The following is a 22682-nucleotide window of genomic DNA, read 5'->3' as shown; positions in this document are numbered from 1 at the left end:
CGTGGAATCGAATCACGATAACGCGGCTGTCACGAAACCCTTTCGTGAGCGTCAGCGATCTGTCAGCCTGGTGACGACACTGGCCGATCCTTGAGAATGGACGAACCATCCACAGGATCGAGCAAACAGGTTTCTTTCACAGAGCCCGTCGATCTAAATTGTGTCGGCTAATGGAAATCATTTTGGATGATTATTCGTCGATCCACGAGAGCTATCATCCCAGTACCTTACGGTATATTTAGTAAGTATTACAGTGTTAAGAGGTAGGAATTTTCCTCCTTTAACTATCTTATCGCTATCCGAATTAAATTTTAGAACTAATTTTGGAAATAATTTTACGCCTAAATATTCACTTTTCACTCGTATGTAATTGAAAAGAGAGATGTCTAGAATTTTCTAGAAATAAATCTCCTTTGGTAGTTGATATAAACGAAGACTATGTTGTATGAATACGTTTGACACGCATCAAATATGGCAATGTAATGATATATGTATCCGAATACAAAGCATAGGATTTTCAACTACGATACAAGTCAGCAAAAACAATTAAACGATCTAGCGAGAAAGCAGGGTCCCCACCGCGGCTATAAAGGAGCGATAAAAAAGGTCACCGGAGTTGGAAGAAACACTCGGCAGGGGATCGAGATAACGCAGAACTTTTAAGACGGCGGTGATTTGATTCCGCGCGAGCCCTGCCCCCCGTATTCAAAGTTATAAGAACCAATTTAAAAATCCAGACTCTATCTTTCCTCCCGTCCACTTGCCACACGGAACGGACTCCACGCATCCATCCGAAAGTTAAATCCCGTAATCTTAGTTAAAAGAGGCAATTATAGAACGGACTACAAGCACAGATACGAATGAACCGATAAGAGGAGAACTGATCGTCCTCTTCTCCGTACTTCCGCGTATCCAACTCTTTCTCTATTTCGTCTCTTTTATTCTTTCTTCTGTTTCTTTCTGTTTTTTTTCTCCTCTCTTCATTCTGTCTCGCCGACTGGAAAATAGGAACAGTCTCTCAGCAGCGGCACGGTAAAAGCGTCTCTCCTTCCCTGCAACTTAAACGACGAACTTTTGTGGAACGTCGAGGCAAAGTTGCAACCGCGACAAAAGCTCTTTTCTCGCCGCACCCCATCATCCCACCCCTCTCTCTCTTCTCCTCACCCCGTCAGCCACGCAATAATAGGCGTTTCTATTCTTAGCCAGGCTGCCGTTAGCCATCTTAGGTGCACGCCAGCGACTTCTGGTTCAACCGTGAGATGTTTATTTGCGCTATCTATCACGACCGAGATAACAAGACTGTCGCGGAACTATGCTCGCGAGGTAATTACGCGGGAAATCGAAAGTGACGCACTGCACGTATCCGTAGGCACGCTCGCGAGATTTGTACGCGTCGCTCCTTGTCGCTTTAGGCACTTCGACGTGCTGCGTTATGTAATTTTCCTTTTCTGTTTTTCTTAGTCTTGATCGAAGCTATTCGTGGAGGAATGCTATTTGTCCCCTTGCTATGATATGGGATAGATTATATTGATCTTGTTTTATTCTTGTGGCATGTATCACTGCAAACTTGAATTTGTGAATATTGTTTTGCATCTATAAAGAGATTAGATATTTTGATATTCATATATTTGGTGCCAATTAGTATATAATATGTATTTTTTACATGTACATTATAATTTCTTTTTCTAGTCAAATATGATCGTGACAATATGTGTTTAAATTAAAAGTACAATTTCGATAATTATAAACGTTATATTTCAGGAACATTTCTGATATGAATTTATTGGCCATTTAACTGCAAGCAAAAAATAAAATCTGGCAGTGGAGGAAGAAACTTTTGAATTTTTATGACATAATATTCAAGGTCTTAATGAGAACGCATAGTGTGCACGTATTGCATGAACTAAAGTTTTAAGTAAATATTAAAAATAAATCCACTAACAATATTCTTACCTTATAAATCTGCAAGTAAAATGAACGTAAGTCGAAAACAAATCAAACAGCGTCAGCTTTCCAGCAAACTGTGTACTGTCTCGACGGGACGCATTCCCTACTGTCGCGCTATTTGTCAACGAGATCTACTCGATCGGACTGTACGCTTTCTCGTGGAGAAACGCTGCCTAGCTAACCCGAATCCCCGAACTCGGCAACGTTTCGGGCCTAATTTTCACGAGCTGGTGATCGATCACGTCACGTTCCAGCCCGGCAAACACGGCCACGTGCATACATTTCCACGGCCCCGAAACGAGCCCCAGGCTTTTAGCCCTGGCTCCCTTTCCCCTTGGGCCGTGAAAATGCGAAAAAGGCAGCGCTGAAATTCAGCCCTGCTCCTTATCGGCGTCGACCGATTTTTCGTGTTTACTCGCGAGGAGACGTAGTGCCGGCAATACATCAGACTGAAACGCGCGCGTGCAACCATGTTTATGTATAAGTCTCGCGCGGCCACTTTCCAGAGCGGAATTTGGATCGAGGAGGACGAGAACATAGCATGAGGGATCGACGAAAAACCTGATGGAAATACGTGGATTAAATTGATTTTACGTGTCGCGTGTGTGTTATTTCACATGCATGAGCAACGGGCTAGTCATTATTGGTGGAAATAAAATTATTGCGACAGAGGGTCGAAGCGTTCTTTGAGAATACATTTTGGAAACAAATTTACAAATACCAACATGATTCCTCTGCCATTTTCGTATTCGTAGTAATAAGAAGCAGTAATTATAACAAATCATCTCATATTCGAGCTACTGGTAGCATAGAAGATTCTAAAATAAAGTCAAGAGGCTAACATTAATTTTCATATAATTCAGATTTAAAATTACGTGTTCGAGACAAAGCGTGCAACATACAGTGGAAATGAAACCGTTTAAAACGTAATATCAGCGTGTAACGGTATTCGCAATCCCCCAGAAGAAAAAAGACAAATCGTCATGGCTTTGTCTCAAAATTAGCACTGGTTTAATTTCCCGCCGGAGGCTGTCTCCGAATAATGAGGATTAATTCCCTGAAACACGCGGCGTCCTCGTAATTCTGCGCTATGCGTATATCAGCAACGTCCATTCGACTACGAGAACAAGTACTGTGTGTTACAACAAAGTATCACACTAATATATAACATTTTGTAAAATAACATTCTAAACTAGCTTCGGCAAAACCAATAAAAATCAAATTTAACAATACGAGAAACTTTAACCACGGGCGTTCCCAAGAGAAAGCCGTTCGTATCAGCTCCTCCAATAAATGTACGTGTTTCGTTTGTTTACGAAATTCCACATTCTACTTTCGTTTCGCTCGGCAGTCCGTCATGTCGTTGAATCGTCCGTAGGAGCAGAACGAACGGTGACGGAGGACGAGAGAAGCAGAATGGTGGTCGTGAAGGGGTGGGGAAGATTCGTGGATAGCGTAGGTTGAACGGACGGAACGAGGGGTGGTGGAGGATGCCAGCAGAAGAGGGTAAGAGGGTGAGTGAGAACGAACAGAAGAGAGAGAGGAGGGCAGCGTGTTTGCAGATCCTCTATCGGCCGCTTCAACCCCCCGATCCCAGCATCCCCATTCCCGGTAGCCCGGCTTCGCCTCCACCAGCAGCTCCATCCGCCCCTGGAGCTCGGATGGTTTGGGGTAGAGCGGCAGGCGGCGCGAGGCAGATAAGAGAATTGCACTGTCAAGCCGGAATGATATATTTGACCAACATTTCCATATAACCCCGGCAGAGGCGCTCTCGCGCATCACTCCGCTCTCTTACTCTCGGATTCTTCTCCTTCTTCCCTCTTTCCGTTCCTATCCCTTTTTTTGCCTCTCCTCTTTCTCTTCCTTTTTTCCCCTTTCTCTCGTTTTCTTCCTCTCCATTCCCTTCCCCGTACAATTCCAGTTATCCTCCGCTTCCGTTCTTTCGATTTGTTCGATTCGTTTCCTCTTCTCCGACGATTCGTTCCACCCTTTTGCCCTGAACGCCGCCGCCTTTTATTTCCTTCTTTCTTTCGATATTTCTTTTTTCACTCCATATCTTTTTCTCGCTTTTCTCGATTTCTCTACCAGCGATCCAGCCACCTTTCTCCAGCGCTCTCTATTTCCCGCCTCAGTCTCGATCTATCCTCTCGTCCCCGATCAGCCGCCACCACTGCCACCCGCCCCCGAGTTGCAACCGGGAGGCGCTCTGAAATTACGTTTGGGGTCAGCGCGCTTATTGACAGTTTTATACGCCGACATTCTTATTACAAATCCGGCCGTCCTATAACCGGCCCGGAGGTGGAATCTCCGTCTCGATACCGCACCCTCTACCGACGCTCTCTCACCCCCTCGCAGGCAGATCCGATTTTCTGCTACGAGCTCGACGTCGGCGACACGGAAAAATCGAAGGAATTCGTGCGCCCCCGGGTCGCGATAGATCACACGGAAAATGTCAAAGAAATGGTGATACGTAGGAGAAGATTCCATCGATTTTAATTTAACATAAGAGTGTAAGTTCTTAATTTCTTGTGATCATTAGCTGGATACACCGCAGGAGGCGAATGAGTTAGAAGCAAGAGGGAAATTAAAAAAAGTAATGAAAACGACGGAATGACGTGTCGTTTCTATCGGTTGAAATAAAGCGAGCGTCGCGGTAACCAGTCGCGTGCTTTCTAGCCTTGAATAAGGGGCAATACAATTTAGATAATTAAACAGATATCAGGGAATCGTTATCTGGCGACTAGATGTAAAACAGTTCTATTCCATTGTTGGAGAAAATCTCTTCCGTTATCTGCCCCTGCCCTACCCTGTTTTCGAAAACGAACCAACCGGCGCGGCGTTACGCTTAATTCTCGCTAACTTATGGCGAATACACGCACATGTGCATACGATGTTACACCATCGTCCTTGAATATTTTACTATTTTTTATTCCTTCGATAACTAGAAACCCGATAAAAATAGATATAAACAGGGGTTTCCAAAAGCGACTAGATTCACTCGATATTCTTCGTAATTAAATCTCTGCCATTTTGTCTTATCGTTAGAAAAAGATACTTGTTCGGGATTTTGAGTAGCCGTCCGTTTATGGCTCGACCAGCACCTATCCCTTCTTTGGAAAATTCCGAATTACCTGTCCTCCCCGAGCTGGTGACTCCGAGGTCAGGAAGTACTTCAGTCTCAACAAGATCTTACACCCGCTGTGTTCATAACATCAAATTTGCAACATGTTCATAACACAAAAGTGCAAATAAAATGCTAAATTACACTAACACTCGATCTATTAAACCTCCTCCACCTTGAGCGTTAAGTCATTCAAGGTACGCGATATCGTCCGATCGGTTTGACTTGACCGGTTGCTCTTTAGTTGATAATTCGCAACAATACTCTTCTATTAAGCGTAATCGAATCCGTGTTTGATGAATATCCAAGAAAAAGTACGATGTTCTTTCAACAGTAAAATGAAAATTAGGTATCAATAGTTAATTTTTTATAGAAATTGTATAGATATACAATGGTGCATTTTGGGGTATTTAAGTGACATTTTATAAAATATACAGCTAAAGGCTTCCTTTTAAATTGCATTATATATTTTTTAAAGTATCGTTGACATCTTTAATACAAGCTTTGTATAATATCTAATACAATACTGCAAAAACACATCTTAAATGTTATCATACGTAAGGCAATGATTAATATTCATTTCCTATATATTTTGGTGGCAAAGAAATAATTATTTTTTAAACTCGGAGCGTTTCTTCGTTTGATTATAATTAATCAAACAATTAATTACAATAAAACCTGATCTAATAGACACATTCCAAAAACCACATTTTGCGAACTGTATTTCCACAACTCTCGAATAACAAGCATTCCTAATGCAGACTATATCAAATAGGAAACTTCCACTTGAAAATATTTCTCCACATTCTTCAAACGTATCATCCATAAGAAAAATATTATTCAAACACGGGAAGACAGAAGAAGTATATCGCAGCGAGAACGAAGAAAGGAAGAATTAATTGCGTCGGGGTTAGGATTGAAAATTAATCCGCGCAGACTTACGGAGTGTCCGGGCAGTCGCAATCAATTCACAGGGGATCCTTTACCGCGTGAATCAGATCGGAATCAGCCAGAAGAAACTCGCTTACTGAAATCAGCCGAATCACGCTGACGCTGCTGTTTATTCCGGACAGTTCTTCCAGGCGAACGATCTATCAACCACGCGTACAACCGACTGCACGGTGTGATCGCAGGTGCAGTTTATGAAACGTGATTTATCTTTGCCGCGTCGATCTTATTTACGCGATTCGCGAGCGCAAACAACCACGTGCCTCCCTAGGTCTCGCGCAACCATCAAAACGACCGCGAACACTGGAATTTATGTCGGAGCACGTGCCTCTTCCGGTTCTCTTTTTATTTCACCGACAAGTGTTCTATACGCAATAGTTGTACATACGTCTTCGGTTTTTCTCATTACCTTTTCATTATTCTGCATAATTTCTGCAAAGGAAATTTCTTTTCCAGTTAGATATCTCTGAATAATATTATGTTGCATTACATTTTTTAGAATTGTAAAAAATTGTCAATTTAGACATTTCTTTCAAAGATCTTTAACAAAATTAACAGCCATTTCAACGGAGACGAATATTTTTGTCTGGATGTGGATGCTACAAGTTTCTCACTTTAGACAAGTTTATATTCGTAGGAAGGATTGATTCGGAAAATGTGTTTCTGAATGTTACGTAAAAACGAATACATCTTGTTGCTAGGATGATGATTAAACCACTAACAGCTATAATAAACTAAACCTTTCTGAACAGATATTAAAGTTTGCTACAGATGGAAATCATTGTTGAACGCTCCGCAATTTTAAAGCTTGTATTTAATTTTAAAAATCTTGATCATTCGGAGCCAATGTATATTTCGAATATTCCGCAAAAAAAAAAAAAAAAAAAAAAAATTAAGCAAATTCGACTTCTAGATGATTCGTTGGAGACAAAAAGAAAGATTCACGAAAGAACGTAACGACGGACAAATTCTCTGGAGAGATCGGTGGCCACGGGCGCGCGGAACAAGACGTACTTTTTCGAGGCGGGCCACTCTCGGAATATCCACCGACTGGCGTCCCCCGTCGCCAGCGATTTGTCAAAACCGGCGTGGCGCCTGTCATTCGTCTCTTTACTGCGCGATCGTTAACGTGGGGGAGGTGAAGGAGGGCGAAAGAAAGAAAAAACGAGGATGGACCGAGAGCTCGCCAAAAGAAGGACAAAGAAACGCGGGATCCACGGCGATATTATCTCTTCCATACCGCGGCGCAAGTTCCCCGTGGCACAACCTCGGCCCCCCGGCGAGCGCTGCGTGTGTTAATTTGAATCGAGAGAGATTACGCGGGGACTCCCCGCGGCGAGCAGCCATTTTGTATCAAAATGTCGATAAAGGAAGTCAGTGGTCGACCCCTGCGCCCGCGTGCACCAGTCTAGCGATCTACGATCCGTCTCCTAATCGTCGACCCCTGCACTCTGTTTTTTTCCTCATTGCTTCGAGAATTTCTCTTTTAGAATTTGTTTAAGTTTGTTACCATTATCCTCAGCTTTAGATTTAACGTATTCACTGCTGATGAATTTTGCACATCATATTGAAATATCGTTTGTCATTTCAGCGTGGTATCTTGTAATATACACGTGAAAAAGAATAAACTTATTTAAGCATTTATTTTAAACATTCGAAATATTCAAGAATTTACGAACGACGGCTTATTTGATATTAAAAATGTCACGAATCTAAATGTCATCGTTCGTTAAAGACTGCCACAATTTTATGAAAACGGTTAAAAACATGGAGAGAAACTTTATTCACTCGTCTAAATATATGATATATTAGATACTTTGCTATGAATATTGTATTTGTTTGCGTACATTATGTATTCTATACATTTTTACACACTCGAAATGTCCTATTTAAATACGTGCTTCTATCATAAATTTAGTGCAAGTCATTGTGATATCCATGACAACTAACGTGTTAACTTAGTATAGCCTTTAACGCAATTCTTAAATGACAACTTATAAAAGGAGACAGAAATACAAAAGAAGAGGATATCCTTGCGCTTTTTCGAGATGAAACATCTCTATGCATTACTCCAGCCTCTAAGCTACCCAATCACCGGATACGTGGAGCAGCTCACGCGATTCTCCACGGGCTAGGGATGGCCATTAGTCATTTATTAGTTCGCTATTGTTGTCTCCGGATTCGGTCGCAACCTACAAACGTGTGGACTCGAAGAACGTTCAAACATCGAGCGTGTCGATCACAGCCGGCCAGTGGGATTAATTTAATCCAGCGGTTCAGCACATTTCAGCCCTGTTCGAATTTCCTAGATCAAATCTACCGACAGCAGCCTCGTTTCGGGAGGCGGTGGGTGGGTCGACAGGAATTCGGTGCTGAAGTTATTGGAGTTCCTCCGCTGGAGCGTAGCGGAGAGCATTCCAGGGAGCCGTATGACGAGCACCAGAGAGGACGTTGACCTGCCTCGGAAGATTTATTCGACCATCTGGTGAACAGGTGAACTTTTCCAACTCTAGTTGCTCGTCTCTGTACGCATCGTTCCAGAAAAGAGAATTTTGTAATATTAAATCAAGCCACTATTATAGATTACAGTGAAAATGTAACTATACTACCATCTGTGAAGTTTATATCTTTATAATTGACGTAGTTGGTATACGTGTAACTGTAAATATAATATTTTATTGTTTAAAATCATCAAGTAAATATATATGTAATATTTTACATATACCTTCTGCATATTAATATTTCGCAAAGACAGGCATTCAGAATCAAAGTCGAACAGTTGTATATTAAGTAACATGTATAAATTATGATAAGCTTCTAATATTTCAACAAGTCTTCGAGAAATCATGAGTGAAGGTATTAAGCGAAGGTTCTAGAAGCTAGAAATGATTGAACGTACATATGATTTAATGCGCTTAGAACAAGCCTAAATGCAGAGAATTCTTGTAGTTGGACTTTGCTGGATCTCCTATTCGCTGGAAAAGGTGGAAGAGGAGAGAGGGACACGCGAAGCGCGTTATATCATTGCCGACATCGTGTAATTCTGCTCGAGCGTACGCGATATGCCCTCTTCTAGCTCGCGCGGCAACACTCTGCACCCCATAAATATCTCTGAATCATCGTCGGTGCCCTTCGTTGTTCTCCCGCCGCTCGAACACATCACCGGAAACGCGGATTCGCTGGTCACGATCTTGTGTTGCCTCGGTGTCTCGCGCAACGCTGAAGAAATATGGCGTCGCATTCGAGGAACGTTTTCCGCGATATGTTAATTCTATTAATTCGTCACACTATTCGGCATTTTCTCGTCGCATCAAAAGCAGTGGACACTGCCAGTTTAAGCAGTCACAGTAAGATTTATTAAGAAGTACATAAAGTATAGACAATGGGAAAGTTTTGAAAATATTGCAACCCTCGCTCGATCTAATTCTTCTTCAAGAACTGAACAGTGAGACATGAATTAGGAAGGAGAATAACTAAAATGTAGCAATATAATCATGTACAAAATGCGTGAAATATAAGGCTGAAGAACTTGAAAGAAAATAAAAACCTTCTCCATAGAATGAATTTAATAAATTCAATAAAGTTAATCAGTTAAATAAAAATTCACCTTTTACGTCGAATACAATATTAAATGTGAATGGAACGACTTAGAATTTATTCGGACTACTTTCCTACATTTCTACGTTGAATCAAAATACAGAATGATCATAATTTAACAGCATCAGAATGTACGACGATCATCAGGATTTCCTGCGCTTGCAGTGTCAAATACAAAAAATACATACTTCTAACTTTAAAAAATAATTTTCCTGCTACCTTCCCCGTTCCTCTTCAAGATTTTCTGCAGCTCCAGTGTCAAATACAAAAAATACATACTCTTAACTTTTATAAATAATTTTTCTACAATTTTACTACTGTCTTTTCCCATAATCGAGTATACTCGATTACTCGCGCATTAGATCTCCACAAACTTTCTTCCTGCACGTAAAAACCAACTTTCCAAATCCTATCAATTTTCACTTCAAAAATTCCTTCTGTGGCTCCATCGCTAACCTGTCGCCGATATATGGTGTAGGCATTCGGGAACCGTGATCAATCGTCGCCCCTTTGTCCAGCCTGTACAGTTTTCAGCCGGCACAGCGATTTGCCGATTTCGCGCTTCCTGTCGATAGTCGGGCGTTGGAAACGGGTCGCGTATTGCGGAACACGCGGCGGCCAGCAGCACGGCCGATCAAATGCTTGCCGGAGCGTTTCGCGCGCGATGCTCGTTTGCGCGGAAGACGAGCGGACGCCGGTTGCGAATCGGGCCGGAGTCGTTGCCGGGATCGCCGAACGCGATTGTTTGCTACACGGCCGATTAAACGATCATTGTATGATTCAACCGGGACCGGTAGTGGCGCGAGCTGCGAGCAATCCGCGCGGAATATTACGTTTCCAGCGCGCGGATACCACGGAATGGCCCGTTCGCGTTTTCGTCACCGCGGACGCTCGCAATTTCCAACGAAGTAAGGTACGACGAGATGGAACGGTGCACATGCGTGAGAAATCGTTTTGCTCGAAGCGTTTTGATCGAAGGGAGACGCATTGTTTTTCGGAAAATTCGATGGTTCACTTTTAGGCCGTTTGTAGTTTATAAATTGGACGTTTGACTGGCTAAACTTTCATTTGTTGCATAAATGTAATATGATTGATTCCAAATTATTAAGCAAAAACAACGTGTTGAACTGTTAGGCAATGATAAAATGTACATTGCTGTTTTATAAGAGTAAAGATACATAGAATTTCTGGAATTTTTCAAACTGTTGTGGATTTTTTATTTATTTGTTCTGTTGGTTTTTATATCAGTACTTTTTATCAATGTATCGTAGAAAATACAATATTCTATTGAAAGGTACCAAGGAAGAGGAAAGATTACTGTCTCACTTGACAATGTCTACAAATTATGTTATAGGTATCTATGTATAGTATGAAGAAAGGAGGAAAAGAGATCACCGAAATCGTCCCAGTAAACGTCACGCAAAGAAAATATAGCTTCCGACGGAAAACCCCCTGTCTTTCTGACACATTATTTGGCCCAAACATGTTTATTCTCACCCCATGCGGAAACATCGTGCAACATATGCAACCCCTGTTTTCATCGCCACCCTATTAATGCCACGAATAAACAGTAACGTCATCGTGCTGTCCATCAAGTTACAGGACGGAACCGTAGAAAAGCTAAAACGGAATGATTTTCGGCGAAATTCTTTAACATTCGACCCAAGAGGGATCTAATTTATTTCGCTGTGTCAAACAAGAAGTCACAAATGTTTAAAACTCATGAAACTGGAAAATCTTACCGACAGATCGCACGATAGGTAACAGCAGAGTCCAATGTACTCACCTGTAACAGAAAGAGAAAATAATCAAAATTAATAATAATTTAGTTGAAAATTGATTACGAACAAGACCGTATTATAAATTCATCGTGACTCTGGATAACATAAAAACCACGAAATGCAGAGTATCAAAGGTTCAAGATGAAATCTCGATTCTTTTTTACGAAAACCAAAGGACACTTTCTCGCCAAACTCTTTTTCAGGAAGGAATACAGGAGAGGAAGGGGAAAAGGTATGAAAGACTTGCGTGCCACGCTGTGAAAGAGATAACACGCATCACGTGACCGACGCAAAGGGCGTGAACAATCTTCGTGGATACAGACTAAGCAGTAGTATTTCGTTCAACTGTCTCGAGAAACATCGTGGTAAGATGAAATCTCTTCTTCACTGAACCCAGTATTTAGCAATTTCTCATGTGAGTAGGAACCGCAAGAGAGGTCAAGGACACTATATCCTCGTCGATCCATGCGCGGATCTCTTGATGGAGCCTCGAGAAGTTTTACGAGCGCCTGCGAAAGCGTGTTCTCGTAGTCAGTGACACACGGCAAATGAACGAAGTTGGAATAAAAGGTAGGATGAGGTAGTGGCAAGCAAAAGAAAAGAAAAGAAAAAGAAAACGTTTCGAGAGTCGCACTCTTCGGCAAATTCGCGAGATGCCTGGCCTGTCCAGCGAATTCTCGTATCAGGTTCCACGGCGCGGTAGGTACGCTAGCCTATCGCGATCTTCGACATTCCATCTAACCCAGGACGAGGAATTCGTCTTCCACGAAGAGGCCGGAGACGTTCAAAAACGACGATGGTTGGACATTGAACAGTTTTGTTATTCCGAGGTCAGTCAGAAGTTATGGAGACGTTGCCAGTAAAATATCAGGCCAAGATTATGAATTTCAGATTAGGTTTTGGGAGAATGTGAGTTTAATAGTAGATATGTTGGAAGAATTTTGTGATTGTCTTTAGTGATTACTTTTAGTATTTATTTATATATTTCCTGAAAATATAGAAAATATGTATTAGCTTTATCGGAGGCGAACTTATTAAGACCAGACCAATTATCTTTCATTTTTTTCAACAGAATAAGATAGACGTATGTGAACATTGAGTGTTCAAAATCTAAATTTATAAGTTATAGATGTAAATGAAAATTATTGAACTACTTAGCCTTATCTATTACATGAGATAGACGTTTTGACTAAATTTATAATGTGTTAAGTAGTCAAGATAGCCTGACAGTAGCAATAAAAAGCTAATGTTACCCATTCGTAAAATGCTTATCTACGATCAAGCTTGAATTAAAGAAAACTTAAATGTACCGATACTCCAAGCTATACTTATAAGCTCTAGCATTCTTCCGATCTATTTTCTAGAAGCATTCCCTTTCTTGTATACCCAATCGAACATACCTGACTGAATCCTACATAATTTATCCGCGTCACCCTCTCGACAACACCTGAAGGTACTCCATCCCCGGCTTCGAAAAGTGACCGGCGCTCGCGATACACGATCTCGAAGCAACGACAAACGTTTCCTGCGATTCATAGATTCACCTACGCTGCCAGTTCGAATTTACAGCGGTAGATGCTCGCATTAAATTACCGCGACGCGCGTTATAACTCTGACCGCCCTGGCAGGCCACAACGTCCTCGTCGCCTCGATAATCTTCAACCGTGTACACGTAGTAAATAGCGAGCGAACCCTTTCCGCGTTTCTTCGAAGCATTAATATTTCTACGAGCTGGACGTTCGTTCGCCTACGAAGAGCCTGTTAAATCGTTTGCGAGGGACAGCTGCGAGACGTGGCGCGATCCATTGCATTTGAATTCGTCGATAGAATCATAGGTGGAAACAGAAGGTGGGACCTTTCACCTGCCACCGTGTTCTGCACATGTTCTCGTGGATAGAAAGCGGATAGACGAGAGGGAGAATCGATGCGAAACAAATCCAATTGGACGTTCCTATGCCCGGTTAGAGAGAGACTCGTCGCCACTGAAGACGTCAGCTCATAAATAATCTGAAATGGGACACGTAGCGTGTACCACGGTCGCTAAACGTGTCGAAGATATTTATTGGCCAATGCGTCCGCGTGACTCTTATCGATACCGAGCTGATCAATTACGGATGGTTGCGAAATCCTTGCTATGCAAACGGAATACCGGTATATTGAAGATCGTAATGAAGCATCGCGTTTTTATAGAGTTATTCAGTGCCACTCGCTTAACTTTCTTACAAATATCATAGTTGGAAATTTGTATGCATAGAGTAGAAGGTTTCTTAAAATAGTCTTCAGATGTAGAAGTTATTTTCCTTTGCAATTAAAGACAATGACGTAGCAAGTTCTGTTTCGCAAATTAAATCATAAATCATTAATCGTTCTTGCAGCCATCGAGCGATACAAAAATTAGAAAATCAACAAATTATCTCATTATGCTCTTTCCGTCTGATTTTCGATTCTTAAATGTTCTTCAGAAAGGGAAAGTTTTAAGAACTGAACGTCATAGTTCCAGAAATATACCCAATATAGACAAACTTCCAATTCGGCGCGACTTTCAACATCCACCCCCGCGCCAAAGGACAGATCGGTGGACGATCGGGTATCTATGCGTGAGTAAGAAGGATTCCGCTCATTGGTTGAATAATTGCAAGCGGCGGTAGACGGAAGGTACGAGAGAAGGCGGAATCGCGAGCGAAACTTCGCGTCTATTATTACCACGATCGCAAGAATGCCGTGGCAGGCGTGCAGAAGAAGCTTCGGGGGGAGCGGACGAGGGGATTTCGCGAGGGAGAGACAAGAAGCGGTTGGGAACGGTTAGTAGCCGGTGGAAGAAGGACGAGACGCGAGAAAAAAGGAGCAGCAGATAGAAGAGAAAAGAGAACTAGAGAGAACGTAGAGTTGAAACGAGGTGGTGGATCGACGAGGGGTGGACGCGGTGGAGAGGGTGCGCGCAGCCCCCTACTTACGTAATTTTAAATTAAACTGTGACGTTTTCAAATTAAGGTTTTTGCCGGAGCAGCCAGCTCTGCTCGCGCCTCTCCTCTTCTCTTCAGCAGCCGTGCACGTCGTCCCTGCGGCGCTTCAACGTGAAGCTCGCGTTAGACACGAGAGCGTAGACCGTGGGACGGAGACAGAAAGAGGAAACTTGCGATATTACAGCGAGCTTTTTTCGTCTCTCTTTCTCTCCGCTCCGTTCCCCACCAACCGACCGGTGAGTGGGAGCGGTGGGTGCGGAAGCGCGCGTAATTTAGGTACCAGGAAATTGGTTTTCTCGACGCTGAAATAGAAGAATGCGATGCGCGACGACCGGGACTCCGCGCAAAAAAGACGAGCGGGGTCGGGGAACGCGATGGAGCGGAGTATAGCGTCTCGAAACGTGTGATTCCTGTCCATCGGGCGAATTCGACTCGAAATTTTTCAGACGCGAGTTTTATTAAAACTACGGAGGGGAACGTCGTCGTCGCGGCTCTTCATGGAAATTTCATCGGTGGAAAGTAGGAAGGAGCGGAAAGAGGCCATTGTTCCGGGCGCAACGCGGAAAAAGACAGCGACGACGACGCTACTAAAAGTCACGACGAACTGGAAATCCACTTCCGCATCCTAATTTCGGGAACAAAGAGCCGACGACAACGTTAATCCCTGGGAAACCGAGCGAGGAGAGTCGTCGTGCGAACGGAATTTTCACAAGGATTCGTTTAGCAGTCCAATTATTCGTGGCGACAGCTCTGTTCGAATTCTCGTTCCCCTTTTTTCTTCCTTTTTTTACGTCGCTTTTACTCTTACGGTTTTTATTCCATCGTTAAAAGAGATCACAATGGCCGTGGATAAGAGCTGAGTATCGCGGGAAGAAACCCAGCCACGATGGACGTTTCTGCTTGCACACGCACACACTTTCTTTTCATTCTGAAGCGTAATTAAGGGAATAGGGACGTGATTTCTTTCTCGTAATGGAGAACGTTGAAAAGATCTCGGGTAACGTGAAAGACGCTGCAGAATATGTGGTCGAAATTGAAAAAATGTCTACTTCGTACCTTTGTATGTACGCTGTTCTGGGTAAGAACTCGGATACTTTAAACAAGTTGTAGTGACATTTAAATATCATACTGTGCTTTTCATGGAGTCAGTTTAATAGAACTTTTATAATCTATTTCATAACTTGGAAATAAAAGAATTTGAAGATCAAGAGCTGTGCACCAAAATAATTATACAAGATTCGACAATTGCATACTCCAATTTTAGTCTTGCTCGTTGACTTTTAAAAATCAATAAAATCCTACCACAACATGAAAAACAGTTGGAGCCTAATTTTAAATAACAAATCAAAGCTTACTAAACACACTTGGTAAGATTCTTCGCTCCATTGCAACGAATCACTGCTTCTTCGACATGCGTTTAAGGTTAAACTCGTCGAAATACGGTCACAAATAAGCTTGGCAAGATCAACCACCGAGCGAGTCACGCACCGGTGGATTCGTGTCTCTCCTTTGCGCATCGTTCGACGATAATTACCGGTCGCGCTCGCACACAATCGAAGTATCCTGCAGCGAATCCTGCGTCTGCATCCTGTGCAATGCGTGTCCGCTAGGGCCAAACGCGGAACACTCGTAATTGTTCGGTCGTCGGGGCCATTGAATAAAATACAAGCTACCGGTCGCGTTGTCTGTCAGTCCGTCAGGCCTGTCTGTCCGTCACGCTGACGTGGGAAGACGCCGCGTGGTTCCACCCCGAAACGCCTGCTACCGAAAGCTAGTTACGATTGTTGTCGAGAAACTCGGAGTCATGCAATGCTCGCCCATTCCCCTTCCGTCGCGCCGCTTCCTCGTCTTCTGCTTCCTCGATCGCCCGCCCCCGCTCTCGTCACGAGCAATTTCACAGTCATGCAATCATAATCAACTCGAGATAATAGTTTTCTCGGCCGGCCACGCTGTGCTCCGCATAGACGCCTACGGTCGCTGCGGGACAGCCATGGACTTCCGGTTACGATGGACCTTCTCTCGTTTCCATAAGAGTTTCTGCTAGAATTCGTATCTTCGTAATATAAACGTATTCTCATTATCTTATGATGATGATTCCTTTTAGGAAGTCGAAGTGTTTTGTAATGGATATCGATGTTAGGTAGTCACCAGATGGAGAATTTAAATTGAAATAAGAGTGGGAGGAACGAAAACTAAATTTCTCGTTTAAGGATAAGAACAAGTATTTCTCTTCTATGAGTGAATTTATGCTCCATTATGACTATGATTTCAGTTAGGAAATTGAAGTATTTCGTAATGAATACCGATTTTAGTCAAAGCTGGTCGAATAACGAATTTAAATTGAAGGAAGACTGGTTAAGGACGAAAACAAAGTTTCTCGCAATAATTTTCACAGGAATAGATACATATTTTTTTACGACAAGTGAATACGCTTGTTTTATTTCGTAGTAACTATTTCTTTCAAGAAACTGAAGACTTCTACAAGCATCAGAGTTATCGAATGCTGAATCTAAATTGAAACAACGGTAAGCGAAAACGAAGGGAGAGTTTCCGGTAATTTCATACGACCGATTGAACGCGATGTCGTCGAGATATCACTAGCTGCTAAGACGAACGCGTAATTTACCACATCCTGTTCCAATTACGAGCGTCTGTTAGCTTCTAGCACGATTTCTTTTCTGACCACCTTCCATTTCACGAAATCCTATTCCAGGATTATTGAAGCCGTTAGCATTACCGTTTCGCAAAGAACCGCAAGCTAACGAACGCGGAAGAAGGGCGAAGCCGTGGAAAGGGTAGCCAGCGACGAAGTCAAAATATGTCAATGGCCCTGCTGCGGTAGACCGCATAAACAGTTACGGGTCTAACCCCGAGGAAAAGAGTGGGGTGGCTTTGAGTCATGCGAGGTGACGTGTCGACAAGCCTAAGTGCGCCATCGTCTCGCCTTAAACAGGGAATAATGAGCGACGGTGGTTTCCTTTGCAATCGAAAAGAATATGCATCTTTACCGGATGCGACGAGTGCGCGGCATGACGGCGCGGCAGCAAGAAACTGGGAAACCGCAAATTGTGGTTTCACCGATAAACGTGCATTCTTTTCTGTTGGAAGCTTCTAGCTGTAATAAATCAAATACCTCGTCCTAATCACGTTTTCTTTAACGAATCTCAAATGTAAGGTATGCGTAACCACAGTAGATTATCTTTTTTTTAAACCGACAACTTATATTATAATTAAACGTTATAAGTGAACACTTCATTTTAATTCATATTCTATACGCAAATATTTTATTTGATGAAAGTGATCGATGGTTTCTATCATATGAAACATAGAATAAAAAATAGAATTAAGTAAGCCAGACTAGATTCCATAAAACTTAATAATATTGCTTGAGAACTATTAATCAATAATATCAAGAATAATACCAAACGAATCAACACGATCTAACGCTTATACGCTCTTCCAAGTACCAAAACCTCCCTAATACTCCATCCAAATGAAAAATTCAAGCACCCCAGTTTTCGTCGCGTTCTCTCATCGAGACTGCGCGAAAGGGCTCGTTGACAATGCTATTCACCATGTCGTTCTATCGAGCGTGCTCCGGAGAAAATAGCACGGGGAACCCATAGTGCATTAGCCTAATCTAATGACGCAAAGAACTAATAAGCGAGCCAGGGCTGAATCCGTTTCCCATTCGGGGATCCCTTTTCCTCCGCCGTTCTCGTCATTCTATCAAGGTCCTTCCATTTCTTCGCGGCCCCTCCACCTCTGGGAACCTTCGCCATCAGGCCCGAGGATAAACTATCTGGTACCCGTAGAGCTAATGCATCGCACAATAGATCAATTACATACATTAGTGGCTCCATGGATAGCTGAGGGTGTCTATAAGCTTTTCCTCGTCCTCCTCTCGCAGGTTCCCTCTGTCTGTTTCCCGTCTTTCTTCAACCTGGCTCATCCCCCCTTCGTCTCCTTTTGGCTCCCTGTCCTGTCTGGATATCGATATCTCGGGGTAGCATCGGTGCGGAGGCGCGAGTATGAACCGGGCTTTAACTGGCCATTCTCTGTGGCGCGCGCGTAGGCTTACCAGACGTCTCCCGCGGTGTAATGAAGCTTTATTATTAATACTCTTTCGGGTCGCGTTCAGCTCGCGCGCACCAGAGGCCAGCCGAAGGTTTAATGATTTTCGGTGCGCCAGTTAGTTATTGGGCTCTTTGTCTTGAGAAACGGTCGACCAGGGGAGAGCACGCGATGAATTGTGCTGTTCTTTATGATACAGACGGATATGCCCGTGTCCTAGCAGCCTTTCTCTTTCCTCTTAAGAAAAAATTCAGTGTACTCCTAGTCCAATTCCTAGACAACTCGTACCTCTACAGTGGATAAGGTTATCAAACTCTAAGAATCGAGTGGAACAGTTGATCTGAATAGGTGGTAGGTTGCCAGGCGCATTACAGAGTTGCGTAAAATCGAGTTCCCGACAGTGGGAATTTACGCGATTCTTCGAGGAGAACTTCGAAGTTGAGGAATAAGGTACGAAACACGAGGTAAGCCGTGAGCGCCATCGTCATCGCCGCCGGCGCCGGTAACAACAGCAACAGCAACGACACGGCAGCAGCAAAAGGCGGAGTAGAGGAGAAGAGGAGGAAGAAGAAAGTGAACGAGAAGCGGTACGATGACGACGAAGAGGAAAAGGAGGAGCACGACGACGAAGAGGACTACGACGACGATGCGAGACGTCTCAAGCAAGGCGAAAGCAAGCGGCGCGGGCATGCGAGGGAGTCGTAAGTTAAGGTGGGACGGCAAAGGAGGAAGGTTAGCCGGCGTAAACATAAAGTTCCAGACTTACGACGCGAGATCCCCGATAGCTCGTCCGCGGTGGGCATAAAAGCATTAAAAAGCGGCGAGGCAAAAACGCAAGTGCATACATACTGGTACACACGTGTAGATACGATTCGAGCGTGTGGGTGAGAGAGAAGAGCTTATATAGGTATATTCGAGAGACTGGCTCGTCTTATTCTTCTTCTTCTTCTTCCATTCCTTCTTCTTCTCCTTTTTCGTTTGCTTCTTCCTCCTACTTCTCCTTCTTCTTCCTTCTCTTCTTCTCCTGGTTATTGGTTGCATGCGTTCTTCGCGGTAGACCCCCGCGGCGACCAACCTGTCTTTCCAACACCGTTCCCCCTGCTATCTCGCCGTGGATATCCCGATAATACCAGACCGCGTCTAAATTCTTTTATAACCCTCAAGCCCCGCCGCTCGCTGAGGGAGCACGCATCGAGCCGCGATAACGATAATCGACGAGCGTGAAGTCCGGCCGGACCGCAACCGTCCGCGTTCCGTTCGCATTGGATTACTCCGATGCACGCCTTTGATTGTATTTTTTCAAGCATCGCACTGCCACGCGATTACTCGCCGCCGATAACGCGCCACCGTCAGCTTTTTAACCCAGTCGCAGAGCCACTCCGCGTGGATTTCCACCAATATAATCTCTGATTCATCGGTAATTTGAGTTACGATCGCTCGAATGATAAGAACGACTTTCTTCTATCTTTTGCTGAAATTACTTTAAGCCGATATTATGGCTGGTATTCAAGATTTGGATCGTCGAATGGAAGTTAGTTGATCGTGTAGCGAGTTAAAGAAAATAGCCGTTTTTATGAGTTCCAATATGTTGGTTTAATTAATAGTGCTATAGCAGGACTGTATACAATCCGGTTGATGATATGTGGAGGAAATGGATACTCTAACTGTAGAAATGATTAGACGTATAACCGCTTCAAATAAGGTTAAAGCAGCTATTGAGTGGTATTGATATTTCAATGTTAGGAAATGACCAGGAAACATAAATAGCTAAAATGAAAATTAATGGGGTCATATGATACTTCGTGATAATTAGAGTTATTACCGTACCGTATTTGTGAAAATAATAGAAACGAATTTTCATAAATTTAGTAGCAGGATCTGAGGTTCGTTGAATTTTACATAGCTCAATACTCTATCTACGAGGTGTACTGATCAGAGATTCCATAAACACGGTTGAGCTATTCCGAGACCTACTGAACTTTAGAATCCCAAGCTGTATTTGTAATGACTACAAAATTATGACTACAAAACCAGAGTTAAATTTCAAAGCCCTAGTATACATTTCACTCCTTTAGTCGAAAATGCTCTTTCAAAACTGTCATTTCTAACTTCAATCTCCACCATCTCTAGCATCTCTACAATGAGACGACTTGAACACAAAGAATAGTCAAGAATCCCAAAAATTCTCAATGGAACCAGCATAAATAGTGCGATCGTGGATGGAGGAGGAGAACGTACAGTCGTGTCCAAAGTGACGGGAGACAAGCGTAAAGAGGCGAGCGCCGTGCCCTTTGAAATATAGGCTCCCCGGCGATAATGATGAACCGTGTTTACACTGGAGGGAGCTTCAAGGGGCGCCTCGTCGGGGATCCGGATCGGGGGCGGGAGGAAACGGCGGGTCCCGGACCAAACGGGGTGGAAAAGGTGGAGGCGACTCCTTTCTCATGTAAATACGATGTAGCCGCGTGTAAAGGCGGCTGACCGGTCGTGTATGTGGCACAATGTCGGCTGCTGGCCCCTCGCGGGCCACGCAGAGCTTCACGATGATGCACCGAACCTGAGCCGGAGGGGGACGAGGGTTATATGGTGCCTCGGTGCTGATGGTGGCTGAGAAGGAGGCGAAGAAGTGGAGGTGGAGGATGGCCGCCCGTAAAATATATCAGCCGCTGTGTGACTTCTCGGGGCAGCCACAAATCACGCGACCCCCCGTCGCTTCCCGCCAAGCCACGGTGTGGGTGTACCTACGTACACGTCGCAGCGAGCACGAGTACACCTTCCTCGAGAGCATCGGACCCAGAGGTGGTGGGTGATCCTGCCAAGCTTGCTGGCGGCGGATGTTTTCTACGCTCGGGTCAATGCTTGATTGGATACACGCGTGTAAGTATGTTTTTAGGGTACTCGTGTGTTTCTGGTTTTAAGCAGCTTCTTTCTGGAAAGTTTCTAACTGACTTTAGGAAATATAGGTCCATCTGGGCAGACTTTTTTGAGGTAACTAGAAGATTTCGAGGTCTTCGCACAGAACATGTTTCTGATTAGACGATTATATTCAGACGTGTTGCATTTAGAGATTGATAATTACGAATATATGAAGTCCTATGCACGCAACGTGTCCTAGCCCGAATACATGATAAATTAGTGGCTTGAGTCTTTCACTAGTGTGTACATTTTGAAAGGATATTATAAAAATAGTTTACAAAATATAAAGATCTTAGCTATGTAAAGTTGTAGAAAAATGAAATAAGTTACTTCTTGATTATAAACAGATTTTATTTCAAATTAATATAACGCAATGTTATGTTCATAGATTCGAGACAATCTCGATTTGGCGTTATACGATTATCAAAATCGTATGAAAAGTTGGTATTGTATGACACATTATTAATCATTCATCCTCTAGTATAGCTAGTTCCAACATCGATGTTGCTTTAGAGTACGTTTTCCAAAAAGCAGCTGTAACGCTAAGCTTTGTATATTACGTATTTGTAGCACAAAGCGGACGCTTTTCCTGGTAGCGACAAAGAGACACGAAGGAAACAAGAGAGCATCTCGGCCGAAAATACACCGAACGACGGCAAAGTCCCGATGACGAAGAGCACACGAGTGGGGTTCCGAGGAGCGTGCGTCCCGAGGCAGCCTAATCCGACAAACCCATGTATCATCCGAAGTTCGTTAGAAACCTTAAACGTGGCAGTGGTCAGGAGGATGAGGGAGGATATCATCTCGTATCCAAGCTGCGAGCGTACAACGCGATCAAGCTGGAATCTTCTCCGGTGAATACTATTAATGAGGGCCCGTCTGGGAACGAGAAGCAGAAGAAACGGGGAACGCAGAGAAAAGATGCTGAACCAGCCGGCGTCGAGGGGCACACGGGGTGGGTTCTCTTTTCAAAGGAGCTGCCTTTTGTTGGTCCACGCTATGAGCGAGGAAATAATGCGCCGCGGAATGTGACCCATGCACCTCTTCGACCGTGTGTGGATCAACGTGTGCTCGATCCTGATGCACGCGAGCGGGCACCGTTATGGTACGGACAGAGGATGACGCTGGACGATGATGACTTTTTGGGGCAGCCGGTTTTGAGGCAGATGGACGAGTGGGGAACAATGTTAATATTGGATATATCTTGGAATGTTTCGGCCGTACGAAACATTCTTCAGCAGTTTTTGATTTTACTTACTGAATCAATCTATGAATTATAGGAGAATAAGGTGAAGAAATTCCTATGTTCGAGTACGAAATTAATTCGTCTTTCTC

General features: G+C 43.5%; 1 protein-coding gene across 8 annotated transcripts in view; it reads right to left on the bottom strand.

Annotated features, from left to right (window-relative positions):
• Nucleotides 1-22682, bottom strand: part of Hth (Meis homeobox homothorax) — a 507314-nt gene that overhangs the window by 63008 nt on the left and 421624 nt on the right. For 5 of the 8 annotated variants that reach the window (XM_072013316.1, XM_072013317.1, XM_072013319.1 and 2 more), the window contains one exon: nt 11111-11233. The exons of the other annotated variants lie outside the window; for them this stretch is intronic. In XM_072013316.1, the coding sequence (XP_071869417.1) occupies nt 11111-11233 (123 nt within the window). The remainder of the gene's footprint in view (nt 1-11110; nt 11234-22682) is intronic. 8 annotated transcript variants of the gene reach the window in all.

Source organism: Bombus fervidus, chromosome 11 (assembly GCF_041682495.2).
Source record: "Bombus fervidus isolate BK054 chromosome 11, iyBomFerv1, whole genome shotgun sequence".
NCBI classification, from domain to species: domain Eukaryota; kingdom Metazoa; phylum Arthropoda; class Insecta; order Hymenoptera; family Apidae; genus Bombus; species Bombus fervidus.
The sequence above is the reverse complement of the archived record's forward strand: the minus strand, read 5'-3'. Positions and strand labels throughout refer to the sequence as shown.